We start from the raw sequence: 18352 nt of genomic DNA, 5'->3' as shown, positions 1-18352 counted from the left end.
TGCGCAGAATCGCAGAATCGCATCACATGGTGCTGCGGGTTGCGAATGTGTCTCCTGCACAGATCACGTTCGCAACCCGAGGTTCCACTGTAAAATCAGTTGCTGTCACAGCCATCTAAGTCCCCTCCTCTCTGGGACTTTCCCCAAGCAATCAGAGACTGTGCCTGCATGCAGCCAAGCTGTCCTCCGCTCTTTTTATGCCTCTTCTGGTTCTGGAAGACAAGGGAGGAGGGGAGCTTGTGGCAGTAGGAGCAGGAGACACCAATGACTCTTCACCAACCTGGCTCATCTCTGCCTCTTGTCCTCTCCCCTCTCCTCCTTCCGCTTCTGCCTCTGATTCTGGACGTCTCTCTGCCACAGACTCCCCCTGCTCACTAAACCCTGTTACCTCTTCAGCTTCTGACACCTCCTCTTCTCAGTCTTATCCCTCTAACCGCTCATCACCACTCCCTGGGCTCTGAGCCCTCTTCCCTTGGAGGTTCCCCAGCTGGTTCCCCCACTCCCCGCAAAAAATGTGTTTTGGGGGGCACGGTGGCCAACCTTTTTCCGGGGGAAATTGTGCCGCAAGATCACCACAAGAACACAGCAACCAAAATGGCCGGCATTCTCTCATGATAAAAAAATAGTGTGTCCTGGCTTTTCTAGGACACTTGTGGGGTATGCATTTGATCCAGCCATTTTTGCTTCTGGCCCCGCTCATCATTGGCTTATTGCCCCCAGAGTGGAATGTGGCCCCCGGGCTTATGCACACACATGCACCAAAGAGCAGCATAATCCCAGATGAGTTGAGATTCATGGAATAGTGGGCTTTGCTTCTACTAGGCCACAATTTCAAACAAAAGTAGCCACATGAACCCCTACCTGCCACAATTCAATGAATGTGACCATGCCACACACCACCCATTTATCACTCAGTGGCTCGTCACTTGATGGCTCCCTTACACTTACGAATGTGAAAAAATCATCAGAGAGAGCTAGTGTTGTTTAGTGGTTTAATAGACTGGGCTATAAAGAAGGTTTGAATATTGCTCTGCCATGAATCCTGGCTGTGGCCTTGGGCAAACCACTTACAGTGGTACCTCGACTTACGAACGACTCGACAACCAAATTTTTCGACTTACGAATGGGGCAAATGGCCGCACGCTTACGAATTTCTCGACATCCGAACGGAAACCGCGGCGGTTTTAGATAGGGTTTTTTCCGACTTACTAATTTTTAGATGGGGTAGCTTCGACTTACGATTTTTTCCATTTCCAATGCATTCCTATGGGAAATCACGTTCCCAATGGCGCTTTTCGACTTACGAATTTTCCGACCTACGAAGGTGCCTTCGGAACGGATTAAATTCATAAGTCGAGGCACCACTGTAGTCTCAGCCTCAGTCTTCCCACTTGTGATATGGGGGTAGTAATCGTGACTTAACGTACAGGGCTGCTGGTCTTTCAGCCATCAAGTTCACAGCATGTTATTCTTTGAAGGAGAAGTACCTGAAAATGATTTATAGAGTAGACTTGCTAAAATGTAGAAGTCCGAGTCAGATAAATGCTGGAGATGTAATGAGGCTGAGGGTATGTTTTATCATATGTGGTAGACTTGTAAAAGGGTAAGTATTGGGAAATGATATATAATGAATTGAAAAAAAAATGTTTAAAAGTACCTTACCAAAAAAACCAGAGTCCTTTTTGTTGGGGATAATTCAGATGGGAATTCCCAGGTGTCAAAAGACTATGTATGCTACTACTGCGGCCTGTGTTTTGTTAGCCTAAAAACGGGAAAACAAGCAAGATGAATGATAACTTAAGCTGATGGAATACGTGCCGCTTGCAGATTTAACATATAGATTAAGAGAACAAGAAGAAAATACGTTTAAAGAAGACTGGGAAATATTTACTGAATATATGGGTGAAAATTATGTTCATTTAAAAACGCTGGTAGCATTGAGATAAATTCAACAGTGTAAATAAGTTTTGATGGGTGTAACAATGGATTACTGAATGGTTTAGTTCACATGAAATATTCAGGGGTGTATGGTATGCAAAATGAACCACGGAAAGAAAAGAAGGGAAGTCATTGATTTAAGGTTGTTTAAATGAACATTTTGAAATGTAAATTAGAAAATTTAATAAAGAATTATATATTTTAAAAAACAAAAAAACCCGTCCATTTCAAAGCACCCTACAAGACCTGGGGGCGCCAGGCTGCCTTGATCATTTCAGTCCATTGCTTTTCCGGCGACTGCCGTTCAAACTGAGCGGGGTTTGTTAACCCAGCTTTTGTCCTTAATTGGCTAAGTTCAACTTGAGAACACGAAGCCTGTGCTTTTAACAGCTCAGATAGCAATCTTGATACTTCTCTCTTGCGGGAGTGGAGCCCCGGCGTCCTCCCGAGCTAGCGCTGTCTGAGCCCTGCTTCTTCTGCCCCGGTGGTCGAATGGAAACATCTGCTCTGCAAGTTCTGGTTTGTGCGCTGGGTCCCAGTTTCCTGGTGGAAGCAGAAGTTGCAGCTCGCTGCTTCGTGACATCCGACACAAGAAGGTGTCAGCTCGAAAGGGAAGACAGACGGTCAAGGACGAACGCCTGAGCGCTTGGGATGGTGAAGACGCCCCAAAGCCCTTGGGACCAAATTGAATAAGTGGGAGAAGGTAAGAGGGGATTAAATGGAACCTATGAGCTGCTTAGGGTCTGGATCTGTGAGAGAGCGGTGGGAAGGGCAGAGGTTTGGGGAAAGTATGAAGGAATGGGTGAATGAAGAGAGACACTGATATTGGGGGGGGGCAGGGAGAGATTTCAGTGATTCTTCCTGTGAAATGTCTGAGGTTTCAGTCACCTACAAAGTTCAGAGGGCTGGAGCGGTGGAGCGACTGAGCTGTGTGAGCTCAACAGCTTTATTTTATTTTATTTTGTACTTCTGCAAGCCTTGGGGTTCTTGTCTGCAATTCTGATGGCACTCACCGCTTGAGTTTGCTGTGCAGCTGCCGTATAGACCACCTGGTAGAGCACGAGAGTCTTCATCTCAGGGCTGTGGGTTCGAGTCCCATGTTGGGCAAAAGATTCCTGCATTGCAGGGAGATTGGACTAGATGACCCTCGTGGACCCTTCCAACTCTACAGTTCTGCGCCGGTTGTGATAGCTGAACATGCATTGTGGGAATTGGACACATATCTTGGAGTTATTATTGTTGTTAAAAAAAAACACACCCCATGTAACTTTTTCAGCAATGTAGTGTAGCGGCTAATCATGTGAGCTGTGTTCCTAGGTACAAAATTATCTCAGACACGCTTGGTGACTGCCAGATGAGTCATTGTTCCCTGGGCTTCAGCCACCTCTCTTCCACAATCTCCAATATACAGACAATTATATTACTGACTTGCCTTCCACAGCAGTTGTGAGGATTTGCTGAGGTTTTGTACATGAAGCAGTTTGTACATTTGAAATGCTCTTTTTATCTGCCTGTGGGAAACCCTGTTGTTCATTAATTATAGATCAATAATGGCAGAAAATGTTTTCTGAGACAGCCTGCCCCCTACTACCATTATTAATAATAATAATCCCATGCCTTTGACTTGTCTCTTTTGTTTCGTTCTAGAACACCTCACTTCTTACTCTGGCGATGCTTGTTTTGTATTGCAAAGGAGATGGTAGGTGCATTTCAGCCCTTGGTGTCAACTGGTTGGGATCGGGGCCAGCCCTGCCATTGGGTAGACTGAGGCAGGTTCCTCAAGGGGCAGGTGCAGGGGCAGAGGTGAGGCATGTTTAATGCCCATTTGGAACACATGGCTTCCCCCAAAGAATCTTGGCAAGTGTAGTTTACTATCCGCCGGCCTACAATTCCTGGCAGCTTTTAACAATCTACTGCTTCTAGCTTTGCACCCCAGCGTAGGCTTGGTGGCGCCATAGGAAATGTACAGTGGTACCTCGCTTTACAAACACAATTGGTTCCGGAAGTCTGTACTTAACCTGAAGCGAACTTTCCCATTGAAAGTAATGGAAAGTGGATTAATCCATTCCAGACAGGTCCACGGAGTACTCAACCTGAAGCGTACTTAACCCAAGGTATGAGTGTAATTGGTTCCGGAAGTCCGTACTTAACCTGAAGCGTACTTAACCTGAAGCGAACTTTCCCATTGAAAGTAATGGAAAGTGGATTACAGTGGTACCTCTACTTACGAATAACTCTACTTACGAATGTTTCTACTTACGAACGGAGCTCCGTCCGCCATCTTGGATGCTGTTTAGATAGGATTTTTTCCTACTTACGAATTTTTAGATAGGGTTGCTTTGACTTACGGATTTTTTCTCCCAATGCATTCCTATGGGATTCGACTTACAATTTTTCCCGACTTACGAATGTGTGTTCGGAACGCATTAAATTCGTAAGTAGAGGTACCACTGTAATCTGTTCCAGACAGGTCCGCGGAGTCATACCTGCCAAGTTGCTGTCAGAGAAATAAGGGACCGGGCCGGAAATAGCAGACCGGAAGTAGCGCTGCCGCCATTTTGGAACTGGGCGGAGCATGCTCAGAAGTGACTTGATGCTGCTTTGCCCAGTTCCAAAATGGCCGCCGCGCCAGAAGTCGCACTGCAGCCATTTTGGAACTGGGCAGAGCAGCATCAAAAGTCGCTTCTAAGCATGCTCCGCCCAGTTCCAAAATGGCCGCCACGCCAGACTCAACCGGGAAAAAACAAAAAAATCCATTTTTTTCCAGCTAGGAACAGCTGGGAAAACAGGGATTTCCCGGGGAAAACGGGAGACTTGGCAGCTATGCGCGGAGTACTTAAACTGAAAATACTCAAACCGAGGCCTACTTAAACCGAGGTATGACTGTAGTTCTCCCAGGGGCTGTGGAAACGGCACCTCCCATGAACCCTTGAGCTGGGGTGTGCTGTTACCCAACACGTCAGAGCCAAAATGGCGAGAGAAGACACCTCAAAACCCATTCTCCTCCTCTGCTTGGAAACCTTCACTGCTGTTCTCACCACAGCAGTGGTGCCTGCTTGGCCCCACAATTGTGGATGCTCGGGTCTGTGAGTGCCATGCAGTGTGCATAGCCCCAGCACTGAAATTTGTGGGTGCCTGGCCCTTTCATGGGGAATTTTGTGGGTGCTCAGGCACCCAGGTCCCCTGGGGAGTTGGCAGTTATGCCACCAAGGCACTGAAAATGAGGAGAGTATGTTTTTGGGTGGCCGCTTTTGACGATGAGGTTAGGGCAGCTGAGCTGGGCAGGTAATTTTCTCAAGCCCTTAGACTGGCTCAGGCAAACACCCTCATTTATTCTGCTGTGTTCTTTTGTGTGTGTTGCGGCTGCTTAAAAAAAGAAAAAGAAATCAGGTAATTTGTGTGAGCTAATACAACAAGCGCTTGGGCTAGGTGGCAGGACTTGTCAAAAAGCATTTTTCCTTAAAGGAAAGAACAAACTCAAAAGGGCATGTGAAAGGGCACGTTTTAAATCTTCCCTTTAAATATTCAAACACACATTTACTTAGATAAAAGCGTCATGAGGAATCGTGCATTTTAATAGCAAATAAATGCCATTTCATGAAAGCTGGGTTTTAAAATGTCCTAACTCTAATACAGTGGAGCCTGGGTTTTCGAGCGTCTCAGAAGCTGAACAATTTGGAAGCTGAATGCCAAAACCCGGAAGTAATTGCTTGCGTTTTCGAACGTGCCTCGGAAGTCGAATGGCTTCCGCTGTGTGTTTTTCCATTTTTTTCAATGGATTTTGCCGGCTGCCTATTGATCCGTGGTTTTCGAACGTTTCGAAAGTTGAACGGTCTTCCGGAACAGATTGCGTTCAAAAACTGAGGTTCCACTGTGTGTGTCATACCTGCCAAGTCTCCCACTGAAAAATGCGGGATCAGCAGCGGCATGGCACCGGAAGTTGCATAGAAGCAACTTCCGGGGCCGCTCTTCCCATATGTGGGCACAGGAAACCGGGAAGAGTGGCACCGGAAGTCACTTCTACGCATGCCCGGCGGCCATCTTGGTGGTGGCCGCATGACGGCGGCCATCTTGGTGACGGCCGCTGCCATGTGGCCACCACCAAGATGGCCGCCGGGCATGCGGCCACCACCAAGATGGCCGCCGGGCATGCATAGAAGTGACTTCCGGTGCCACTCTTCCCGGTTTCCAGTGCCCACATATGGGAAGAGCGGCACCCAAAATGGAGGCTCCCTGGCAGATAGGAAATCCGAGGGATTTCCGGGATTTTTCTCCATTCGGGAGAACAGCGGGAAACGGATTAAAATCCGGGGGTTTCCCGCGAAAAACGGGATACTTGGCAGCTAAGGTGTGTGTGTGTGTGTGTGTGTGTGTGTGTGTGTGTGTGTGTGTATCTATAAATATTATATCTATATATAGAAAAATGTAGAGGGTCGATGTTTGTTAAAACACACTTATCTCCAAAACCGCTTACCCGATCAGCCTCAGATTTGGCCACAACCTCACATGCGGTTGTCGGAGTGTTTCCATGTACTTACATTGGGCAGAACACACTTAGGGCAGGTAAAAAAACCTGGATTACTGTAAAAAAGAATTGTGTCCTCTAGTGGACATCAAACTCACCTATGACAATAATACTGCCACAATCCTCCCATTCCCCATCGACCCCAACCACCCCGGGACCCAGCCCTCCCCAGAGACCACGCCCACCCCGAGAGCAGGCCGATCCCCAGGGAGCAGGCCACTCCACAGCCCTTGCCCGCCCTGGAGATCGCGTCACCCCTAGGGATCAGGCTGCCCCGAGACCAGGCCGCTCCCCATCCCTCACAGCCCCAGGAGACCACCACCATCCAGGGAGCAGGCCGCTCCACAGCCCGCGCCCACCCCAGAGATCCTGCCGCCGCCACAGAGCAGGTCGCACCGAGACCAGCCTCCTCCCCATCCCGCGCCTGCCCCGGAGATCGCCACCATCCAGGGAGCAGGGTACACCTAGTATATAGTACACCTAATATATATATAGTGGGAAGTGGAGGTGCTGGGGCCTGGCAAATGCCCAGCCATGCTACCCTCTGGAATGGGCGCTGGGTGGAAGAGGTCTTGCTCCAGTCCCCTCAGGCCTATGTCCTCGGGAGGGGGGGCGCGCGAACTACAGTTAGTTTTGGTTCCAAGGCGAGGAGTGTGATCATAGGCAAGAGGAACGGGGGGGGGGCGAGAGGGGGACTGGGCTCCCTGGCACTGATGGTGTCACACCTTCCCAACTTTGCAGATCTCTGCCAAATCACAAAGTGGCTGCTCATCGCAGGAGGAGCCTCCATTCTCCTGATGCTGCTGGTTACGGTAATCCTCTCCATCTGCCTCTGCCGTGTCTGCAAAAGAGGTAACGACCTCGTTGCTAAATATCTGGGAACAGCCTCTAAAGCAGGAGAGAAAAACTTCCTGAAACAAAGGACGTCCTTTTTTAAAATCAAAATCTTTTTTAGCTGAGAGGTTGTACATATGTTGGTCCTTGCTGGGGAGCCCGCAAAGTCCTAAACCTCTGTTCTAAAGGGGGGGGGGTCTGTTCTAAAGTTGAGAATATTTCCCCCAAATCAGTCCTGGTCCCCAACAATTAGGAAACCTCAATAAGTTCACTGGCTTTGCGTTTCGGAGAGACCTGATCTTGGGGGGGGGTGTACATATTTCTGTGGTCGCATATGCAGAAGGTCCTGGATTCAATTCCTGGCATCTCCCTGTGCAAGGCTTCCTGCCTGAAACCCCAGAGAGAGGCTGCCAGTCAGTGAAGACAATATGGAGCTGAGTACACCAAGGATCTGACTCAGCATAAAGCTGCCTCCTACGTCCGTACAAACTATGCCTCCTGGTCTAGTGTGAGGATCAGAACACAGATATAGGGCCCCTTTCGGGCATCCTCTCTTTTGTGTATTCATTATTTCAGACCCTCCAAGTGTCCCTATTTCCCAGGAACATCCCTGGATTTACAGAAGCTGCTCTAGTTTCTGATTTGATCTCAGAATCAAATTGTCCCGTTTTTCCTAAGGACGTTCCTATTTTCATTGGAGAAATGTTGGAGGGTATGGAGTTATCCGACCCCCTGAGCCAAGGAGATAAGGAACTAGGCAACCTTTAGAAGACGTCTGAAGATAGCCCTGTATAGGGAAATTTTAAAAAATGTTTTATTACGTTTTTGTTTGTTGGAAGCCGCCCAGAGTGGCTTGGGCAACCCAGTCACATGGGTGGGGTATAAATCATAAACTTCTTCCTGTTGTTGTTGTTGTTGTTGTTGTTGTTGTTGTTAGGGAATAGGATGTCTCTATTTTCATCGGATAAATGTTGGAGGGTATGTTATTTATCATATTTATTATCAAGGATTGCAGGCAAGCAAAGAAAAAGTGATGAAGCAATTTATTAACAGCTTTAAAATTATAGAATTGCAGAGTTCAAAAGGATCCCGAGGATTATCTCGTTCAACCTGCTTGGGTGCAGAAATCTCAACAAAAGCATCCATGACAGATTCAAAACATCTCCAGTACAGCTATGGACAGGGAAATAACTCAACCTTAAAAAAACCACTGCTAGAATATGAAATCCCTCTTTCAACAATAATTTTAGTAATTATTTTATTATTTATACCCCTCACATCCGTCTGGGTTTCCCCAGCCACTCTTGGAGGCTTCCAACACATATGAAAACACAGGTGTTTGTGGGAAGACAGACTGCTTTGTTTCCACAATCAGAGCATGTATTGCCACTTCCTTCTGAAATCCTGTTGGCTTTCCACACCACAAATGTTCTGGGTTACTGTTGCTTTTATTCATAAAAAAATATTTATATACTAATATATATACAGTATATACAGTCATACCTCGGTTTAAGTACGCTTCGGTTTGAGTACTTTCAGTTTAAGTACTCCGCGGACCCGTCTGGAACGGATTAATCCACTTTCCATTACTTTCAATGGGAAAGTTCACTGCAGGTTAAGTACGCTTCAGGTTAAGTATGGACTTCCAGAACCAATCGTGTACTTAAACCGAGATACATAGATAGATAGATAGATAGATAGATATAGATATATATAGATACAGGGACCCAGGTGGCGCTGTGGGTTAAACCACTGAGCCTAGGGCTTGCTGATCAGAAGGTCGGCGGTTCAAATCTGCGCGACGGGGTGAGCTCCTGTTGCTCGTTCCCAGCTCCTGCCAACCTAGCAGTTCGAAGCACGTCAAAATGCAAGTAGATAAATAGGAACTGCTATAGCGGGAAGGTAAACAGCATTTCCATGTGCTGCTCTGGTTTGCCAGAAGCGGCTTTGTCATGCTGGCCACATGACCTGGAAGCTATACGCCGGCTCCCTCGGCCAATAACGCGAGACGAGCGAGCAACCCCAGAGTCGGTCACGACTGGACTTAATGGTCAGGTGTCCCTTTACCTATATATATATATATATATATATATATATATATATATATATATATATCCCAAAGCAATTTACAGTAATATATATTGATAATAAAAATGCACAAACATTGAAAATCAGAGACCACCAGCCAACCATTATGGGAAGATGTATTTCTAACTGCCAGGGTAAAAGCACCTCTCTGGATGGCAACAAGGCACCAAATATACCAGAATGATGTGTGGATGAGCCAGTGTAAATCTACCACTCACATACTTCTATTGCACCAGTGATACATTGCCAAATGCTCCTGGGGAAAACCAAACAAATCCAAAGAAATATTCTGGAGGGACCTATAAATCAGATATTTCGCTTCTTCAAATACTTTTAAGGATCACTTTTGTATACACAGAAAATCACCTTGCGAGCAGCTACAAAGTCTGGCTGCTGCCGGACCCAACGCAATCACATTTTAAGAAGCCGGGGCTGTAAATTGCCTTGGGAGCAACAGAATGTCTTGACAATGTTGCTCCTCCCAGTGACATTGTCTGGAAAAATGAGGTGGTTACCCTATGCGAGCTTTGCGTGCATGCATGCAAAGTATTTTTGTACTTCTGCAAACTTTGGGTTTTTCCCAAGCCTGTGGATGTGCAATGATAATGGAGAATGCAGTGGCTGAGTTTGGGTTCTAAGGCAGCTTCCTGGGCTCCCGCGTACTGTAAAAAATAAAGCACAACCTGAGGAAATAAGAATATAAAATGAAAGCAAACACACCTTTAATTCACAATTTTTGTCCCTATGATAACAAGTGTTTTTTTGTTTTCCTTCGCAGGAAAGAAGCGGAAACCTATAGAAGTAAGTACGGTGTGATTTAGAGACAATAACCAAGTGGGCAGAGGAGGTTTGGGTGAGGAAGAACTGTACACATTTGCAGCATGTAGATTCAGGATCCACAGACCAACTAGAGCAGGGGCCCCCAGACTATGGCCCGGGGGCCACATACGGCCCCCGAGGCTCTTTTATGCAGCCCCTGGGAACCCCTGCTGCCCACTGCCACCACCCGCTCTTACCGGTGCGGTGCGGTGTGGCTGCCAACTTCCGACCCAGAAAAGCAATGGAAATAGCTTGTGCACACACGCAAGCGTCATTTCTGGTGTACTTCCGGGTCAGAGGAGGCTTCTGCACATGCGCACAAGCTATTTCCGGCGCTTTCCAGGCCCCCGCGCACGCTCCCCCATCCTCCGGCCCACCACGCAATCGGCGCGGTGGGCATCCGGCCCAAAGCCGGGTAAGTTTGGGGACCCCTGAACTAGAGGAATGGGGAATGGCTCAAAGGAACTTTATTCTCCGGAGCGTTTAAGGCAAACTTGTGCAACAACATCTAGGGCATTGTGGAGTCCTGCAGATGTTGTGGGCTCCAAGCCCTATCATCCCAAGCCAGCCTGCCCCAAACGTCACCCCATTGGCTATCCCTGCTCTAGGCCTCTGGAACTGCCTGGGCCATGTGTCTCTAGGGCAAGTCCTTGAATCACCAACCTAGAATCATAGAATCATAGAATCATAGAGTTGGAAGAGACCACAAGGGCCATCCAGTCCAACCCCCTGCCAAGCAGGAAACACCATCAAAGCATTCTTGACATATGCCTGACAAGCATCTGCTTAAAGACCTCCAAAGAAGGAGACTCCACCACACTCCTTGGTAGCAAAATCCACTGCCGAACAGCTCTTACTGTCAGGAAGTTCTTCCTAATGCTACCTTCATAATGCTAAGGGAGCATCTCTAGATTCTAAATTCTATCGATACCAGAAGGTCATCCCTGAGATAAATTCAAGGTGTTAGAGCTGATCATTGTGGTTTTGGAACGGCTTATCTTAAAAAAAAAATATCTAAAGGAAATCAGCCCTGAGTGCTCACTGGAAGGACAGATCTTGATCGCTGAAGAATTGATGCTTTTAAATTATGGTGCTGGAGGAGACTCTTGAGAGTCCCATGGACTGCAAGAAGTTCAAACCTATCCATTCTGAAGGAAATCAGCCCTGAGTGCTCACTGGAAGGACAGATCGTGAAGCTGAGGCTCCAATACTTTGGCCACCTCATGAGAAGAGAAGACTCCCTGGAAAAGACCCTGATGTTGGGAAAGATGGAGGGCACTAGGAGAAGGGGACGACAGAGGACGAGATGGTTGGACAGTGTTCTCGAAGCTACCAACATGAGTCTGACCAAACTGTGGGAGGCAGTGGAAGATAGGAGTGCCTAGCGTGCTCTGGTCCATGTGGTCACGAAGAGTTGGACACGGCTAAACAACTAAACAACAACAAACTTAAAAATAGTGCTCATCCCATGAGCTGCCTTCAGAGCACACTGGCCTGAGCTCGGTGTGGTGTCTAGGGATTTTGGAGTGGAAATTGCCAGAGTTCATTGGTTTGCCTCATGTCCAGAAACCAACCCAGGGTATATGTTGTTGTAGGGACATGGGTGGTGCTGTGGCCTATACCTCTGAGCCTCTTAGGTTTGCCGATCAGAAGGTCGGCGGTTTAAATGCTCATGATGGAGTGAGCTCCCGTTGTTCTGTCCAAGCTCCTGCCAACCTCGCAGTTCGAAAGCACACCAGCGCAAGTAGATAAATAGATACCACTGCGACGGGAAGGTAAACAGCGTTTCTTTGCGCTCTGGTTTCCATCACGGTGTCCCGTTGCGCCAGAAGCGCTTTAATCATGCTGGCTGCATGACCCGGAAAGCTGTCTGTGGACAAACGCCGGCTCCCTCGGCCTGAAAGCGAGACAAGCGCTGCAACCCCATAGTCGCCTTTGACTGGATTTAACCATCCAGGGGTCCTTTACCTTTTTTTACCTATATGTTGTTGTGGCTGCTTTCAGCCCACAAATGACACTTAATTATGTCCTAACCCCCCCCCCAAATTTGTACTGCATTTCCTTTTCATTGGAATAACCTAATGACAATGTAATCTATGTAGCTAATAATGTACAGCAATCGCTCATTTTATTTTATTTTTTCAAGTAATTTTTATTCATTTTCCAATATTACAAAATCACAAAAACAAGAACAAAAAACAAAAATAAAACATTAAAAAACAAACAATTTTTAAAATCAATTTGTACATTTTTTTACTTAACATTGTTGACTTCCTCAATTCCCCCTCCCCCCCATGGGTCCATTTTAAAATTCCAATTAAGCAATTTCCATTTTATATCCATTTTATATCCATTTTTATAATCCCTCATTTTAGGCAGGGGTTCGGTTCTGAGGGTTAAGCATGTAGTCAAACCTTTGGAGGTACCTTGTGGCTGGTGGGTGAGGGGGCACCCCAGCATTCCCAAAACTGGCATGCCAAGTGGGCCTCGCTGGGTCCACTTGCTGCCACGGCAATGGAAGGCTAGGGATGTTCACGTGAGATCTTGCGGGATCTTAGATTGTCCTGTGTGATCTCAAGGAGCCTTCCATAACTGGTGTGCTAAGTGGGCCTTGCCCCCAAACGGACCTGGTACAAAAAGAGCTTTCCACCTTGCATGGGACTTGCGCAATTTCAACTGGCCTGCCTTCAACCATGTATGGTTGAAATTCTGCACGTGAAATGAGGACGTCCTGCAATACGTCTAATGTCATTTTTGCTGGGAGATGAACTGCAGCGGAACAGAAACAGTGCTGCATGCGACAAATCCAAGGAGGAATGGAAAATAAGGTGCCTGCATTCGTCCCTAGTGATGACCAGCTAGCGTCTTCTTGAGACTGTACCACTTTGGACTGTAGACAAGGGCTCACATGACTAAATAGGGGGAGGGGAAATAGTTATACACGTAGAAAACTGATGTATCAGGATGGAGGCCAGGCTGAAAACCCTCTACCTGTCTTCTACTTTTCTGTGTGGAGAGGTGGGTTGTTGTTTTTTGGCCAGAGGACTGGAGAATAATTCAAGCCTATGAGGGCACATCTGAAGTCTGAACCGGTACAGTCCAGAGAAACAAGTTTAGCTCCTCTGTGGAAGCTGGATTTCAGCCAGGTGGCCACCAATTGTCACGGTCCGGTCGGCGGGCGTCGGGACCAGAGGCAAGAGGGTGGTGAAGAAGCAGGGTCGAAGGCAGAGGCGAAGGTCCACGGGGCACGAAGCAGGGCGAAGGCAAAGCGAGGGTCCAGGAACAAGAAGCAAGGCGAAGGTCCACGGGGCAAGAGCAAGGCGAAGGCGAAGCAAGGGTCCAAGGAGCAAGGAGCAAGACGAAGGATCCAGGAACAAGAAGCAAGGCGAAGGTCCACGGGGCAGGAGCAAGGCGAAGGCGAGGCAGGGGTCCAAGGAGCAAGGAGCAAGGCGAAGGATCCAGGAACGAGAAGCAAGGCGAAGGTCCACGGGGCAGGAGCAAGGCGAAGGCGAGGCAGGGGTCCAAGGAGCAAGGAGCAAGGCGAAGGATCCAGGAACTAGAAGCAAGGCGAAGGTCCACGGGGCAAGAATCAAGGCGTCGGCAAGGCAAGGGTCCAAGGAACAAGAGGCCAGAGGCAACCAGGCAGGGAAAGCGTTGCTGTGGCAAAGAGCTGAAGGGAAATGCTGCACTTTTATCCCTCCCAGCTCCTGCCACCAGGTGCAGTGAGATATCAAGTGGCTCCACCTGGGTGACTACTCCTTGCCTCTCCAGCACAAGCTGATGTCTTCACCTGTGTGGCCACGCCTTGCTGCTCCAGCACAAGCTGAGGCAGGCCCCAGTCCTGTAAAGTACTACAGGCCCCAGAGCCTGACTCCTGCCCATACTCCTGACACCAATCCCCTTTTAAACAAAAGCAGAAGAAGTGCGCCACCAAAAAAGGGACTCAGATTTGCATAAAATTTGAGCAGTGGCATGAAACTGAATTCCGCTGAACTGTGACCAGAATTGTGGTGGTGGAGGTGATAGGGCTAAATTTGTACTCACTGCAGAAAGTGGGCGGGTAGAGTGGAAATAAACTGATACGGCAAAAGCCCAAGTACAGTTACTTTTATTCCAGTCAAGGGACTAAAAGTAACCCCACTTACCTATGAACAAGTTCCATTGGACACAATGGGGGTTCCTTCTGGGTGCACACAATTGCACAACACAATACTAACCAGGGATGGATCTAGACACATTAGAGAAGCACTCCAGTTTAAAGCGTTGCAAATGTAAACAGGGAAAACAGGTAGAGAAAAATGGGACTCGGCATCACCACCTGCTGGCACAATGTTATCAGGGGTCAGCAAACTTTTTCAGCAGGGGGCCGGTCCACTGTCCCTCAGACCTTGTGGGGGGCAGGACTATTTTTTTTTGGGGGGGGGAGAACGAATCCCTATGCCCCACAAATAACCCAGAGATGCATTTTAAATAAAAGGACACATTCTACTCATGTAAAAACATGCTGATTCCCAGACCGTCTGCGGGCCGGATTTAGAAGGCGATTGGGCCGCATCCGGCCCCCGGGCCTTAGTTTGGGAACCCTGTTATATCTCATATACAACACGTATAAATAGTTTTTTCTTTACCAGTCTAGCTGAGTCCCAGGTCTAGGCACTGTGCCCAGGGAACCCCCAGGGGCCAACAAGGATGTAGGAGGAGGTAAGGTGGTTGGGAGCCTGAATTTCACATTCTGGTTTGAATTAATGAAATATACTCGGAGTCAAGAGTGAATTTCATGCTCTTTATTCAGCTCATAGTCATCAAGGAGGAGAAGAGAAGACGAATGGCTCTTTTCCCCAAACCATCTGCTTATATACATTATTTACACAATGGGCCTTGCGTGATTGGCTACTTCAGGGCTACACCTGTGGGCCAATTATATTATGGATTGACTTCTGCCTGCAGCCTGATTGGCTGCTCCTACAGGCCAATCAGGTAGCAGATTCACTTCTGCCAGCCGCCTGATTGGCTGCTCCAGCAGGCCAATCAGGTTGCGGATTCACTTCCACCTGGAGTTGGATTGGGTAGCTCCCGCTGATTCTGAATCCTATTGTTCTAGGATTCAGCTCAGTACATAACAATTAACCAGCCTGTTTTCCCCGTCTTTTGGTACTGACCGATGTATCCTCTTGCTGTATCCTTTCCCATCACTAGGGTGTGACCGGCAATCCGGATGAAGCTAGTTTACATTACGCCGAACTGCAGAACCTCCCTGATTGCAACAGGGGGCAATGTGATGGGGGGGCCTGCCCAGCCCCTTTGGCATCTCTCAACAACGACTATGCTACGGTGGCAGAGCTAAAGGAAACGGCCGATCAGGGAAGCTGCTGCAGGCCTGAGCCAAACGAAGAGGATAGAATGGATGGCGTGGCGAGTGGGGACCAGTCGTTCGTGGAACAGGACTGAGCTTTCTTTGGACTGGAATGGGAGATTCAGCGAGGGGGGAAAGGTTCTGTGCTTGATGTGGACTGTGTATCTTTTGTGCTCAGATTCTGGCCCCAGAGAAGCTGAAACGTTCTGCCATCGGACTGTTTTATGCAGGTTGAATATCTTTGCATAGATCTTGCAGGGGGGGAGGGGTGTGCCTAATTTATTTTGCTTTCCCCTTTTTGCATCTTCAAACAATTTGGATTTAGTTTTCGCAAAGAAAGGGAAGGTGATTTGGGGGGAGGTTACGGAGACATTCCTTAGCTCATCTCTAGAACCACTGGCATGCTGTCATGGACTTGGTGACCTGGGGTCAAATCTCCAATGGGTTGGGCTTCGGATAAGTCATTCATCTCAGACTGACCTACCTCTCAGGCTTGACCCCCATGTATGGAACAATAGGTGGGGTGCAAAAGTGACCAAATGTGAATATATACAAATCATGAGGACTAGTCTAGAAGAAAACCAATTCTGTGACAGGAAGCAGGTTCCGTATCTGCGCTGTGACATCTCACTAGACCTCCCAGCATGTCAGAGCTGAAAACAGGGACTCTCTTGTATATTGGCAGTTTCTGTGTTCTCACCCTTCCCTCTCTCATTACACAAAGCTGTTATTTTCCTACTGTACACTATCTTCATTGAACCTACAATAGTCTGTCATTCGCTGCCCCTTGAAGCAAGGTGCACCAGTAAAACTGCGAAGGTCTCCTCGTTTTATTTTTATTTTTCAAATAATCTTACAATGAACGTGGCTGAAGTGCTGTAGGACGTCTTCAAGTCAAACTCATTCAGTGGCATTCACTGTCTGGTTGCTGGAGGGATGGAATGGAGCATCGCACCAGCGCAAGGAGCATTTATGTGCTAAAAAAAAGGTAAAGGTAAAGGACCCCTGACAGTTAAGTCCAGTCGCAAATGACTCTGGGGTTGTGGCACTCATCTTGCTTTACTGGCCGAGGGAGCTGGCGTTTGTCCCGAGACAGTTTTTCCGGGTCATGCGGCAAGCATGACTAGTCCGCTTCTGGCGAACCAGAGCAGCGCACGAAAATGCCGTTTACCTTCCCGCCTGAGCGGTACCTATTTATCTACTTGCACTTTTATGTGATTTCGAACTGCTAGGTTGGCAGGAGCTGGGACCGAGCAACGGGAGCTCACCCCGTCGCGCAGATTTGAACCGCCAACCTTCTGATCGGCAAGCCCAAGTTTAGACCACAGCGCCACCTGCATCCCTATTTCTATGCTAGGCTACCCTAATCTCATGCCCTCCAACTTCAGATATATAGAGAGAGGTGATATTTGGGGGGAAAGAGACTGGGGTGCATTGCTTTGGCAGATAGGCAGTCTATGCTTCAAAGCAGGGGTGGGCAACCTAAGGCACGTGGGCTGGATGCGGCCCAATCGCCTTCTCAATCCGGCCCGCGGACGGTCCAGGAATCAGTGTGTTTCTACATGAGTAGAATGTGTCCTTTCATTTAAAATGCATCTCTGGGTTATAAAATGCATCTCTGGGTTATTTGTGGGGCATAGGAATTCGTTCATTTCCCCCCCCCCCCAAAAATATAGTCCGGCCCACCACATGGTCTGAGAACACAGTGGACCGGCTCATGGTTGAAAAAGGTTCCTGACCCCTGCTTCAAAGGATGACTGACTGTGCAAATGGAGGTGTGTGTGGGGGGGGGGGATAAACTCTGAGGATAGAACTGCCCCAAATGATGCTTGAGCAAGAAAAGAGAAAGATCCTCTTTTGAGGTTCTGACCGCGTTGCTCTCTCCTTCTCTCCCACGGAAAAAGCGGGTGGGTGAGGTTCAAGAAAAGAGGAAGGCTTTGCACTTCCTCTCGCCTCCTTGGTCAGGAAGCTTTGAAAAGCAGAAGAAGAAAAAATTATGTGGCAGGACGCCTGCTTCGCATACAGCACTTAAAAGGTATTGGTGCCCTCATGTATATCTAATTCAAAATATAAACAATAATAAACCGTAAAATTGGGGATTTTTTAAAAAATGAAACAAAACCTTCAGTAAGGTGGAAAATAATGTTTACATTTGTACACTTCCACTTTATTTGTATTTGAAAAAAAATTCTCCTACTTTTTCTAATTGCAAAGCCTTTCATCAGATCCTCAAAGCGAGAATCTTACGTAACACATCTGCTTCCAACACTTAGCAGAAGAGATGAGGCATCCAGCCTGCGCCTTGTTGTGTAGTTGTTCTGTTGGGATTTTTAATATATTTCAGTTGAGAAAATGAACGTTCAGCTGAGAAATTTTGTGACTGTTAATGTGAAAAAACCCTGGTGCCCCCTACACTTCCCTTGATGCCCTAAGCACATGCTTATTTTGCTTAATGGTTAATCCAGCTCTGGCATGTAGAAGGCCACAGGCTTAATCCCCACCATCTCCATGAAATAAAACAATCTATTAAACATTAAAAGCCTCCCTAAACAGGGCTGCCTTCAGATGTCTTCTAAAAATCTGGTACCGAGAAGGCCCTCTGCCTGGTTCCCTGCAACTTGGCTTCTCGCAATGAGGGAACCGCCAGAAGGCCCTCGGTACTGGACCTCAGTGTCCGGGCAGAACAATGGGGGTGGAGATGCTCCTTCAGGTATACTGGGCCGAGGCCATTTAGGGCTTTAAAGGTCAGCACCAACACTTTGAACTGTGCTTGGAAACGTACTGGGAGCCAATGT

General features: G+C 47.8%; 1 protein-coding gene across 1 annotated transcript; it reads left to right on the top strand.

The window, feature by feature from the left end:
- The first annotated feature begins 2493 nt into the window (after positions 1–2493).
- On the top strand, positions 2494–16379 carry LST1 (leukocyte specific transcript 1). Its single transcript, XM_088663661.1, has 5 exons — positions 2494–2641; positions 3586–3637; positions 7205–7315; positions 10164–10186; positions 15401–16379. The coding sequence occupies exons 2-5, from the start codon at positions 3610–3612 to the stop codon at positions 15650–15652; spliced, it is 414 nt and encodes a 137-aa protein (XP_088519787.1). The 5' UTR covers positions 2494–2641; positions 3586–3609; the 3' UTR covers positions 15653–16379.
- Positions 16380–18352: the final 1973 nt, after the last annotated feature.

The sequence above is a fragment of the Zootoca vivipara genome, chromosome 2 (assembly GCF_965207765.1).
Source record: "Zootoca vivipara chromosome 2, rZooViv2.hap1.1, whole genome shotgun sequence".
Lineage (NCBI taxonomy): Eukaryota > Metazoa > Chordata > Lepidosauria > Squamata > Lacertidae > Zootoca > Zootoca vivipara.
This window is presented reverse-complemented; position numbering and strand designations above follow the sequence as displayed.

What these genes read in the sequence shown, in the direction of transcription:
- LST1 (XM_088663661.1), top strand. Translation starts at nt 3,610, where the DNA reads ATGCTTGTTTTGTATTGCAAAGGAGATG. An exon ending in TTTGTATTGCAAAGGAGATG is followed by an intron (nt 3,638 to 7,204) that starts GTAGGTGCATTT and finishes CCAACTTTGCAG; the next exon opens with ATCTCTGCCAAATCACAAAG. An exon ending in AGAAGCGGAAACCTATAGAA is followed by an intron (nt 10,187 to 15,400) that starts GTAAGTACGGTG and finishes TCCCATCACTAG; the next exon opens with GGTGTGACCGGCAATCCGGA.